Raw genomic sequence first — 12889 nt, forward strand, 5'->3', positions numbered from 1 at the left:
TCCCCTCCTGACACAAGTGCAATGTCAATAATGAAGGAGGAATGTTAAACAATAATCAAGGACGAATCGTATTAATATTAGTCATAGATTGTGAGAGCAAAAACTGGTTTCAAGTTGACACTTGTAATACACATTCTATCGGCAACAGCTGTTGGTCAGTTCTGCACAAACTACGAAGCATCTATTAAAAGCCTTGCGACAGGTGTCGACATCAGGGTTGTTTTGGATGCAGGTGCTCTTCACAGAAACTGTAAACTGCAGATACATACATGTAGCGGACTACTCTACCATCAAGAAATCTCCAGTTCAAGGGTAATTAAAGTGCCTAGTCTCACTTTAACAATGGGCAGAGCTGTGTGCTGTAAAATGCTGTGTCTATCTTCGTTGGGGGAACTTTCGTAGCTGAGTACTAGACAGTAACTGAGGATGGCGACGATCCTAACGGGTGCCATTACCACCTGATGAAATGACTCTCCGTCCTATAAGACGTATTATATTTCTGTGGCAGAATAATCGCTCAGTCCCCTGTCACTTTATCATCATCATCCAGGTGATGGTGTCTGGCGTAGATCAACTCAACACTGCTCTTCAACAGGGAATACCCTATCCCAGTGACAAAGAGACGGCACTTTTCCCACAGTCATCCGTACAGTTTTCACAACCAGCAGCTGATCTTCAGCTGTAGACTATGCTGGAATGGTGGCTGTGTGATGGAGCATGCAAGATATGACAGCCAATCTATATCTTCCTTCCAGTTAACATTGCAAGACATGCACATGCAGCTGGTGCAGTGTACGGCGACGCAATGGGGACATCTGACGTCGAAGGCACCTGTTCCACTTCAATCCTACAGTCATGTACCAACTCGCGCTCATATCCACCTTCAGGCAGAGCACTACTGGGAACACAATTAACCGGCACTCGGGTTATCAGCACAACACGCTATTGCAATCCACCGGTATGTGTTTCCAGCTCCTCCTTGTATCCAGAACACCATGACCACGTGTATAAATCACATGTGTCCATCTTCTGGCTGAGAGAATGAACAGTGCCTCTATGGTACTCCGTCCAAGTCAGGATTTTTGGTCTAGGCCATTCCTCATACAACCCTACCAGAAGGTAGTGCCTGTCTTCAGCCTGAGGAGCTGTGACGTCTGTATGTGATCCTCAGATGATGTTACTTGACCTACACCTTCCCCATGATAGTGTCCAACTTGAGAGAGAAAGAGGAAGACCAAATGCCACTATGTAGAGGTGGTGATGCGCGACCTGGACCAACTGTGGAGTCTTGACTACCTGCTGTCACTGGTGTCCATCTTCAGGGTTAAAATGAATGACGTCTGCTTGCTGTATCCACTTGATGATGCTAAATCCTGTGGTCAGGTCTACCAGTCAACAGTGTCCACTGTGTTGAGGAGGTGAGACGCCACCTCGATCTTCTATGAAATCTGGACTACCTGCCACAGGTATCCAGTTTGATGGAGAGTGGGAACGACGTCTGAATGCCGTGACCAGTTAGTGATGCTTGATCTAGACCTTCCCTGTGGTCAAGTCTACCAGTCAACTGTGCCCAGCTTGGCGCCGAAAGAGAAAGGCGGCGTGCCGCCTTGTTGAGGAGGTGAGGCTCGACCTGGAGCCTCCGTGAAGTGTGGACTACCTGCCGCTGGTGTCCAGCTTCTGGCTGAGCATGGCCAGCGGCCCCACGGTGCCGGGCACGAACCGACCGGAGGAGGAGGCGCCGCCGCTGGTGCTGGAGGTGGAGCCGCCGGTGCCGCCGCCGCTGCCGCCCCCGCCGCCCCCTGGGTTGTTGCGGCCGTGACTGTGCCCGTGGCTGTTCATTTGCGGCACGCAGCCAGCGCGCGACATCTGCGCCGTCTCGTAAAGCTGCTTCTGCATCACGGCCAGCGACACCTTGTTGGCACGCAGGAACTCCTGTAAGCAAGTCGAGACAAAAGGTTCTCAGTACTCAGACCCACACAGTCTATCCAGCAGCAGTTCATCACGCAGGCAGAAACAGTTAAATCGGTATGCATGCTCGATCCTTTCTTGCACTACTGGAATGTCAAACACACTCGTTAAGAGTTACTGCATAAGATCTCCAGGCAAAAAATTAGTCACCCCCTTAGAAGCGTAGATTCTTTATTTTGTAGAGTTGTAGATTTTGTAGCCCTGGCTCCAGGATTTAAGGTAACCCTTCACTCTACCTAAGTCGTGGCAGTGAAATGGTGTGTATATGGTAATCGATTGTGTGCGACCGGCTCGCTAAGGCGTGGTTTACACTGAGGTGATAACGATTTGAAGTGGAACGATCATATAAAATTAATAGTGGGCAAGGCGGGTGCCAGGTTGAGATTCATTGGGAGAGTCCTTAGAAAATGTAGTCCATCAACAAAGCAGGTGGCTTACAAAACACTCGTTCGACCTATACTTGAGTAGTGCTCATCAGTGTGGGATCCGTACCAGTTCGAGTTGACAGAGGAGATAGAGGAGATCCAAAGAAGAGCGGCGCGTTTCGTCACAGGGTTATTTGGTAAGCGTGATAGCGTTACGGAGATGTTTAGCAAACTCAAGTGGCAGACTCTGCAAGAGAGGCGCTCTGCATCGCGGTGTAGCTTGCTGTCCAGGTTTCGAGAGGGTGCGTTTCTGGATGAGGTATCAAATATATTGCTTCCCCCTACTTATACCTCCCGAGGAGATCAGGAATGTAAAGTTAGAGAGATTCGAGCGCGCACGGAGGCTTTCTGGCAGTCGTTCTTCCCGCGAACCGTACGCGACTGGAAGAGGAAACGGAGGTAATGACAGTGGCACGTTAAGTGCTCTCCGCCACACACCGCTGGGTGGCTTGCGGAGTATAAATGTAGATGTAGATGTAGATAAACTATGCGACATGGTATGGATAAGATGCAGAAGCAACGCGCGTCAACGAAGCGCATAGAAACGTAATGGGAGCGTCTTCACTGGTTTACAGTGGGACGACAGGGGTACAATACCAATACATGTCTCTGCTGCATAGCCCGGAGCGAGATGGAGTGCTGGGCCCTCCACGCAACTCGTATCGCACGATACGCGATATTGAAATTTCTGGTCATCGAATTTGCCTTAAAAAAATGTTTTATGCAGACGAAGAAAAGCTACATCCCTCTCTATCGTCAGTTTCTTAGTAAAGCTTTTAATTTTAGCGTAAAAATAATAGAAACCACTGTTTAGGGATTCGCCAGTGTTAACTGTTACGCAGCCTTTCTCATTCAGTTTTGAGGAAGCTATTGTATAAAAAAAGGTAATTTACCGCTTCTTATAGGTACATACCACAACTTGACAATGAATTGGTTTCGTTTTCGTTATTGCCCGTAGTTATTGTGATTTCAAAGTAAACTGCAGAATAGCGCATACACAGGGTGACAATTATTGAACCATGCGAAATAAAATCGTCATAATTTGTAAACAGTTTGCGTTAGGGTATTCAAACTGCATGGTTTGCTTCGGAGCGAGATGGGCTTTAGTACGCTCTGTATGATTTGGCTTAGCGACGAAGCCCACTTTCATTTGGATGGGTTCGTCAATAAGTAAAATTAGCGCATTTGGGGAACTGAGAATCCACATTTTGCGATCGAGAAGTCTCTTCACTTTCAACCGGTGACTGTGTCGTGGGCAATGTCCAGTCACGGAATAATCGGTGCGATATCCCTTGATGGCACGGCGACTACCGAACGGTACGTGAAGGTTCTGGAAGATGATTTCATCCGCATTATCCAAAGTGACCCCGATTTCGACAAAATGTGGTTCATGCAAGACGGAGTTCAACCCCAACGAAGCAGGGGAGTGTTTGATGTACTGCAGGAGTACTTTGGGGACCGCATTCTGTATCTGGGTTACCCAGACGCCACTGGCATGGCCCTCGATTGGCCGCCTTATTCTCCGGATCTGAATACACGCGACACCTTTTTGTGGGGCTATATTAAAGACAAAGTGTACAGCAAAAACACTAAAACCAATGTTGAGCTGAAAACAGCCATTCAGGAGGTGATCGACAGCATCGATGTTCCGTTACTTCAGCGGATCATCCAGAATTTCTCTATTCCTCTGCGCGACATCATTGCCAATGATGGCAGGCATATCGAACATATCATAACCTAAACCGAATATCTGTAGTGACGTTTACATGATGAATAAAGTGTGAGCACGTCCTAGTTTGAGAGTAATTTACGCTTCTTTTCGTGTAGTTCAATAATTGTCACCCTGTAATTTGGAAAGTTTGCAGTGAAAAATGTAGTCGAAGTCCAGTTTATGTTTGGTGTATTTTACGGCATGTTTTACTGCGTATAGAATGTAGCTAATATATCTGAATTGTTTTTAACGCTGGAAGGATAACAGTGCCTGATTCCAGTTCGAGTAAATACATGATACAATTCTGGCGTTTGACCACCGCTACGAGGCATCATACTCGACGCTATGACCGCACGCCACGATATGCCGAACTGTCTACTGTTGCAACCGATGCAAGCAGAAGTATTCACTCGCACGTGTGATTTTTTAGCAGGAAAGACGTCACGTTCTGTGCATTTCTTTCTGTGCTGCGTGCAATCAACACGTCGTTGACACAAATTGACTGATCGGAGACGTTATCATTTGTCTAGCTTGTAGAGGAAAGCCGTTCACTGTGGGATTTCGGTCTTTAATTTATTTTGTATGCCACACTTTTATCTACCTTCCCTTCCACAGTTTTGTCTTACATTTTCTTTCAATTAGCTTAGAACTGAATAACTGTTATCTCCAGTATAACTTGAAGAAGCCAGTTTGCTTTTACACTTGTTTGTAATATGGATACAAAGTCTTAATGAACATCATTGCCATCGCTTAACCATTGTGTAAGCATTTTACATGTCGGCTCCTTTCTACGAAACGCTACACCAGTATCTGTGAGAGCTGTCTCGTTATGCTTTGTAAGTCCAAGGGCTTTCTCGCTCTTTCCGCTACACCTGTTCGATATTAATAGCTTTTCACGGGTGCGCCCAGTGCTTCCATATGTTCTTCAGCTGTTTAAGCTTTGAATGATAAGACACAATAATGTCCTCTTAAAAAATGCTCATGACTGCAGCTGGGCCAGAAACGTGATTCTATAATTCAACCTTGTGTAAATGGAATGGGACTAGGGCTGGTCGAAGACTTGAAGAAAATAGATAAAAGGAAACTGTGTATCAGGTATCGAGCAGTTAATTGGTAGGTTTGTGGAGGGATATGGCATTAGATGCCTATGCACAGGTCACGTAATTCGCGTAAAATACGGCCCGCGGATTTGCGTACGCGGTGAAGGCGGCCGATAGCGACCCAAACGGGTTCCGTAAGATTTTTATCAGTCGAATTTGGTCGCCGAGACATCAATGTGAGTTCACTATAATGCTCCTCAAACCATTGTAGCAGCGTCTGGATCCGAGACACGGACGATTATACTGCTGAAAGATAACATCGCCGCCGGGGAAGACATCAAGCATGAAGAGATACAGGTGGTTCGCAGCTCTCAGCGTGTCTTCCATTATTACCACAAGACCCTTCAAACCACAGGAGAATGTCTTCCATAGCGTAATACCGCTCCCACCAACTTGCGTCCGTGCCGCGCTGCACGTTTCGAGCCCCCGTTCACCTCGATGACGGCGTTTGTGGAGACGACCATCGACCTATTGTAGCAAAAATGTCACCCGACGAGCTGATACGTTTCCACTGACTGACGATCGAGTCCCACGGTTGCGTACCCACTGCCGACTGCACTCGTAACTGATGATGTCGTTGGGTCAACATGTGGACCCGTAGCAACGGCCTGCTGCGGAGCCGGCCGGAGTGGCCGAGCGGTTCTAGGCGCTTCAGTCTGGAACCACGCGACCGCTACGGTCGCAGGTTCGAATCCTGCCTCGGGCATGGATGTGTGTGATGTCCTTAGGTTAGTTAGGTTTAATTAGTTCTAAGTTCTAGGCGACTGATGACCTCGGAAGTTAAGACGCATAGTGCTCAGAGCCATTTGAACCATTTTTATTAGTCTATATTGCAACAGACAGTTGTATGGTACCTCTTTTATTTTTTTGTGCGTAATTTAAGGGGTATTAGGTTGATAAGAAGTTGCTCTGCCACACTGTAAACTATCTTAACTTACAAATACTTGCAAATCGATGTACTACATTCGACGGTAACGCTGGTGTCAAATCGTATCTCTACACCGTCTCCCTGTTTTGTGTCGCTCTGAGTCCAGCTTTACGTACGCCAGTTTTTCTCATTTGCCTGGGGACAGGTACCATGTATAGCTGGCGTAGATCGCCTTCGTAATGCTGCTGTGACATTTTCACATATTATGAGTCCATCATGAAGCTTGCCATAAAACAACACACTACTGAAATCGTTTTCACATATACCGAAACACTCAGCAAGGTCATTTGTGTTCCAATGTAACAGTTTTCTCTATATGTTTTAAATGTTCTTAAGTTTTAAAAATAACTACTTTTACTAATGTACTGCTGTTTTACTGTATAATGAAGATCATCTGGGGATTTTCAATGAACGGACTGGCGATGGAAAATAAAGCATTTTTAACAGCAGCTGGGAGTGTGTTTAAACATGCCTTACAGTTATTTTTGTTATTAACTACGTTTACGAATGCTGCCATTATTTTCAAATTGTGCCTGATTCTTCACAAGAAATTTCGTAAGAGAGTGCATGTATAGAGAGAATGTTCTTAGTAGCCTAATTTTTGAAAGAGCTCTTTTTTCTTCTTTAATAGCTTTGAAAGAAATGGCTGCATGAGGTTCGAGGGTGGGCACCAGATATTATCTTCAAACCACGTTTCTGTAGAATGAATTAATTTTGTCTTTGTAACGAGTTTCACCAGAAAATTATTGAGTCTAACATCAATCAGTGCAATACTCACAGTGATCTAATTTTCCAACGCTTTCAATACCAAATCGGCAGTTACACGAGGACCGAACTCAGGCGTTCTAGGTGATATATAATGCGAGATTTTCAGTTCGAGTTCCAATCTGTCTACATACCCAGTAATTCTGAACAATCAGTTCTACATATTTCCTTTCCTCCTTGCTGTATAGTTATGATGATGATTTGTCTTGCCCTGTGCACCAACTCGTCGAAAGTATCTAATACCGCTATGTAATATGGAATTACAGGTAATGAATTCGCGGTGACGAATAATAACCACCTTTGACTGTATATTGGAATAACGCCAAGGAAGATATGTACTAAACCGAGACTCTACCCGAGTTTAGTGGTTTAGGCGATTCCTGGCATAAAGCTGTCACCTAAACCGCTTCGGCTATCCGTGCACCAATCACGGATGAACCGTGGCGGCTTTAATTTTGTCGGGCATGACACTTCGCTGGCGCCACTAACTACTTGGGTTGCCGATATCGATCTGATCATATCTCGGAAGGTACGGTCTCTGGTCAAGGCGTGTGTTGTTGGTTTGACGGCCCCTGGTACTTACAGTTGGTTAGCTGGAAGGCACGTGGCTAGCAAGTTGTTGATTTTTGGGGACTCCTGCTGTTCGGTACGGGCCTCGAGAAGCCGAGTGGTTAAATCGATTGGAGGCAAACCTTGCCGGCTGGAGTAAAGACTGGTAGCGGCGAGTTGCGGAAGAGCAGTGGACAAAGCGTGAAACCTGGTCGGCATGTTCCCCAGTCTACTCTGCAAGCTTAAATTTCACAACACCTCCAAAATAGGAGGCAATAACATCCTCGCTTGGAATCCTGGAAGTCACGGCTCCTACACACGTGAGTGCAGTTCAGTATTGCTTTTTGCTGGTACTTGTTATCGCAAGGCCACCTCTGTTCTAATATAGAATTAGACCTGTTATATTAACGCGCCTTCGAGTGATTACGCATATTTTCATCGGTCAGTGTAACTGATGGTAATTTATCGTTCAAGGCCATATTCTGTGCAGGTGTAGTGGTATCCTCTGTTATAAACTGAGTTGATGTCTAGATAGGCCAGCAATTTGGTGCTCTACCAGCAGCATCATGTTGGGTTAACTTAAGTTGATCCTTTAATACACGCCATCGCGTGTTTGTCGCCAGTTGATAGGGAACTCCTAATGCACCCAATCTGTGAATCCAATAAACACTTATGCTTTGAAGCGTGTTTTGCAAGGCCGAAGCTCGTCCTCGCTATACCTGCTCTTCAACTACTTATTTAAGCCTTGCACCCTTACTGCTACTTCTGGAGCGTGTTAGTCTGTAAGGCATTTTACTTATGAATATGAACTGTTGAGATTTTGGAAATTTGGAAATTGGTGGTAAGGTTTTATAGGACCAAACTACTGAGGTCATCGGACCCTAAGCTTATACACTACGTAATCTAACTTAAACTAACTTACGCTAAGGACGACACACACACCCATGCCCGAAGGAGGACTCGAACCTCCGACGGTGGTGAGGGGGGGGGGGGGGAGGAAGCTGTGCGGACCGTGACAAGACGCCCTAGACCGCACGGCTACCCCGCGTGGCGCTGAGATTTTCTTTTTATCCATAATTAGTTAACTCCCATTATTGCAAAACCTGCCTGCTTGTTATCTGTGATAGCCGCCTGTTGTATTTGCTAGCTTATCTCATATTTTGGTGCATTGTGTACCAGTCTCGAGTCACATTTAACTTGCATGTCTTCCCAGGTTATCTTGTATTTGGGGGGTGGGGGGTGTCTATTTATATAAGGCTCATTCTCAATGTTTCTGCAGGTGTGTATGAATTGGGAGTCTCATTTAAATTGTGTGTCTTCCCAGCTTATCTTGTATTTTGGGGGACTGTGTATTTATTTAAGGATAATTCTTAATTTTTCTGCTGTTGTCTACCAGCTGGGAGTCACATTTGAATTGTATGCCTTCCCCGCTATGGTTGTATTTTTGGGGGATTGTGTATATTTTTGCCTAAGGGATTTTATTAAGGGCTATATATTGTTAAGGGCTTGCCAACACCACAATCAGTAGGGTGAGTTGTTATCCTTTGCCGGCCGGTGTGGCCGTGTGGTTCTAGGTGCTTCAGTCTGGAACCGCGTGACCGCTACGGTCGCATGTTCGAATCCTGCCTAGCGCATGGGTGTGTGTGATGTCCTGAAGTTAGTTAGGTTTAAGTAGTTTTAAGTTCTAGGGGACTGGTGACCACAGATGTTAAGTCCCATAGTGCTCATAGCCATTTGAACCATTTGTTATCCTTTCCGAGCCGACCAGTGTGGCCGAGCGGTTCTAGGCGCTTCAGTCTGGAACCGCGCGACCGCTCCGGTCGCAGGTTCGAATCCTGCCTCGGGCATGGATGTGTGTGATGTCCTTAGGTTAGTTAGGTTTAAGTAGTTCTAAGTTCTAGGGGACTTCTGACCTAAGCAGTTGAGTCCCATAGTGCTCACAGCCATTTGAACCATATTTTTATCCTTTCCGTATTTTGGATGGGCGATCTCTATTTGTTTAATGTGTTATCCATGCTTGGGAATTGTTAGTATAATTAGTGGCAGTCATTTGTAAATAATTTCCCCCATAAAACTCAGTTTGTTCAACCCGATGTTAGCCACACCTAATTCGTGTGCCTTCTTACTTTTATTTGGGGGCTGTCTGTATTTGGGTTCAAGTTCTGTTTTTAACTGTATAAATAGTTAAAAAAATTTATTATTGAATTCATCCTGTTCAAGTTCCCTAAATTATTGTGAGCGTTGTTATTCTTTTTACAAGGCCTTTAAATTGTAATTATAATAGTTGTTAAGCAATAAAGTGTACTCTATATATAAACAGCAAATATGTGGGTGCATCTTTCACGTATTTTTCCTTAAATTTATGCCAACCCTTGTTGCGAGGTATCAACGGATAGACCTAAAGTTCCCCATATCGTCTTCCCTGTGTCATAACCTGCACTCGGTGTTGCGTACATTCCCGTCCAGAGTCGAGGGCCTGGTATCGACCAATAAGTACGAAATCACAATTCCTGTGTTATTAAATAGTACGATCCAATGTTTCTTCGGAAATGCGTGCTGTCCGAAGGAACACTGCATCGTACTTCTTAATAACATAAGCTTGGACAAGTCTCGGAGGCAGAAATGGGCAGAAATAGCCGAAAATATGGACTTTACCTACTCGAGCAGGAAAGCATGGAGTCTTCTGAGAAAACTGGGCGGAGGTGCACCGGCAAGCAGAAAAAATTCCGATGTAACACCAAACCAAATTGCTTCCCACATCATTAGTACCTCAAGTGTGCCTCCTGACAAGAAAAATACAAGACGTATCAGATGACAGCTTCGTGACCTGAAAAAGACGGCATATCCCTTATCTGAGTATACCCATCCCTTCACAGTTTCAGACATTGCTCCTGGACTGAGGGACCTCAAACCTCTTAAAGCATCTGGATTCGATGGTATCCATCCAGAAATCCTGATCCTTATGGGAGCAAAATCTAAGAAATGGCTGGCATAATTCTTCACTGACATCTTGCTGACTGGTGAGCTTCCATTGGAGTTTAAAAAGGCGGAGATAATATCTGTTCTGAAACCTGGCAAATCCAGCAACATGGCTGATAGCTATCGCAACATTGCCCTACTTAGCTGCTGCTACGAGCTTCTGAAAGGCTATTATATAGCAGAGTAGCTCTATCCTAGAGAACGTTCCAGTTGATCAGGTAGGCTTCAGACCAGGGCGTAGCTGCTGCGACCAAGTCTCTCACATTCTTCATAGAGTCAAGATACCAAATGAAGCAGAAAACATCCGTGGCGTTTGTTGATCTAACTGCCGCCTTCGACACTGTGTGGAAGGAAATCCTTATCTACAAATTTCTCCGCATCATACCCCGCAGCACAATGTCTCGACTAATTAACAGCATGCTAAGCGATCGAAAGTTCCAGGTAATCACTGGAAGCAACATAAGTAAGGAGAGGAAGCTGAACAACGGACTGCCTCAAGGATCAATTATCTCATCATTACTGTTCAACCTATATCTATCTGATCTACCTGACACTTCGTCCAGAAAATACTGCTAAGCCGATGACCTGGCTCTAGCCGTACGACACCAGGAAATGAAGACAACATAAAAGATTCTAATCAATGACCTGTCTCCATTAGATAATTACTTCAAAATCTGGAGACTCAAACCCAGTGTGAGTAAAACAGAGGTGGATTGCTTCCATTTAAATAATCGGTTGGCGAACGTAAAACTGGAAGTAAGTACCAGAGGCAGAATTCTTCGTCATAATCGGAACGCAAAATATCTTGGTGTCACCCTGGACGGTACACTATGCTTCAAACAACACCTTCTTAACTTAGCTCAAAAGTTGAGGACTCGAAACAACATCCTGCATAAGTTATGCGGAACTACCTGGGGATCTTCAGCAACCACCCTGCGATCTTCAGCTCTGGGCTTGATGTACGCAAGTGCTGAGTATTGTGTACCTGTTTGGATGAACAATCATCATACAAGGATTGTTGACACCCAGATGAATATGACAATGCGCATAACATCTGGCGCAATCAGATCTACACCTGTTTATTGGCTTCCGCTGTTAACCGGTATAATGCCTCCTGATCTACGCAGACGTACTGCCCTTATGAGAGAATTCCAAAAGATCTCCAGGAATTCTAACCTACCCGTGCATAGCGACCTGCCACTTTTAAATCGTAAGAGATTGAAATCACGCCATCCAACTCTGTGCGACCTGCTGACATGGTTTATAACGATTTCAAACCTCTTGAAGAATGGAAAGGTCGGTGGGAAGCAGTGGCAGATGTGCGCCTGTATAACATCTTCTCAGCTTCTTGCAAGTGGATTCGACCTACCACGCAAGACTTGGACTACTCTTAACAGAAATCGTACCGGCAATGGCCGATGCAGGGATGCTCTCTTTAGGTGGAAGAAGCTGCCTAATGCAGCCTGTGACTGCGGGGCTCCATACCAGACTTTTCACCACATTGTCAGTGAATGCAGCATTCGAGCCTATAACGGGGCTGAAGAGGACTTCCTCCTAACAACTCCATATGCAGTGCGCTGGATTGAAGGACTGGATATTCAGTTGTGAAGACAAACTTAAGTTTCTTGTGCGTCAAAATGTACATATGTACACTACTGGCCATTAAAATTGCTACACCACGAAGACGACGTGCTACAGACGCGAAATTTAACCAACAGGATGAAGATGCTGTGATATGCAAATGATTAACTTTTCAGAGCATTCACACGAGGTTGGCGCCGGTGGCGACACCTACAACGTGCCGACATATGAAAGTTTCCAACCGATTTCTCATACACCAACAGCAGTTCATCGGCGTTGCCTCGTGAAACGTTGTTGTGATGCCGCGTGTAAGGAGCAGAAACGCGTACCATCACGTTTCCGACTTTGATAAAGGTCGGATTTAGCCTATCGCGACTGCGGTTTATCGTATCACGACATTGCTGCTCACGTTGGTCAATATCTAATGACTGTCAGCAGAATATGGAATCGGTGGGTTCAGGAGGGTAATACGAAACGCCGTGCAGGATCCCAACGGCCTCGTATCACTAGCAGTCGAGATGACAGGCATCTTATCCGCTTGGCTGTAACGGATCGTGCAGCCACGTCTCGATCTCTGAGTCAACAGATGGGGACGTTTAAAAGACAACAACCATCTGCACGAACAGTTCGACGACGCTTGCAGCAGCATAGACTATCAGCTCGGAGACCATGGCTGTGGTTACCCTTGACGCTGCATCACAGACAGGAGCGCCTGCGATGGTGTACTCAACGACTAACGCGGGTGCACGAATAGGAAAACGTCATTTTTTCGGATGAATCCAGGTTCTGTTTACAGCGTCATGATGGTCGCATCCGTGTTTGGCGAAATCGCGGTGAACGCACATTGGAAGCGTGTATTCGTCATCGCCATACTGGCGAATCA

The 12889-nt window shown here is 45.6% G+C and overlaps 1 protein-coding gene across 1 annotated transcript in view; it reads right to left on the reverse strand.

The window, feature by feature from the left end:
- Positions 1-738: 738 nt before the first annotated feature.
- LOC124803147 (potassium channel subfamily K member 13-like) overlaps positions 739-12889 on the reverse strand; it is a 486082-nt gene continuing 473931 nt past the window's right edge. The window contains exons 7-9 of the mRNA XM_047264327.1: positions 1847-1932; positions 1658-1750; positions 739-898 (exon numbers count right to left, since the gene is read on the reverse strand). Of these exons, the coding sequence (XP_047120283.1) occupies positions 739-898; positions 1658-1750; positions 1847-1932 (339 nt within the window). The remainder of the gene's footprint in view (positions 899-1657; positions 1751-1846; positions 1933-12889) is intronic.

The sequence above is a fragment of the Schistocerca piceifrons genome, chromosome 6, assembly GCF_021461385.2.
Source record: "Schistocerca piceifrons isolate TAMUIC-IGC-003096 chromosome 6, iqSchPice1.1, whole genome shotgun sequence".
NCBI lineage: Eukaryota > Metazoa > Arthropoda > Insecta > Orthoptera > Acrididae > Schistocerca > Schistocerca piceifrons.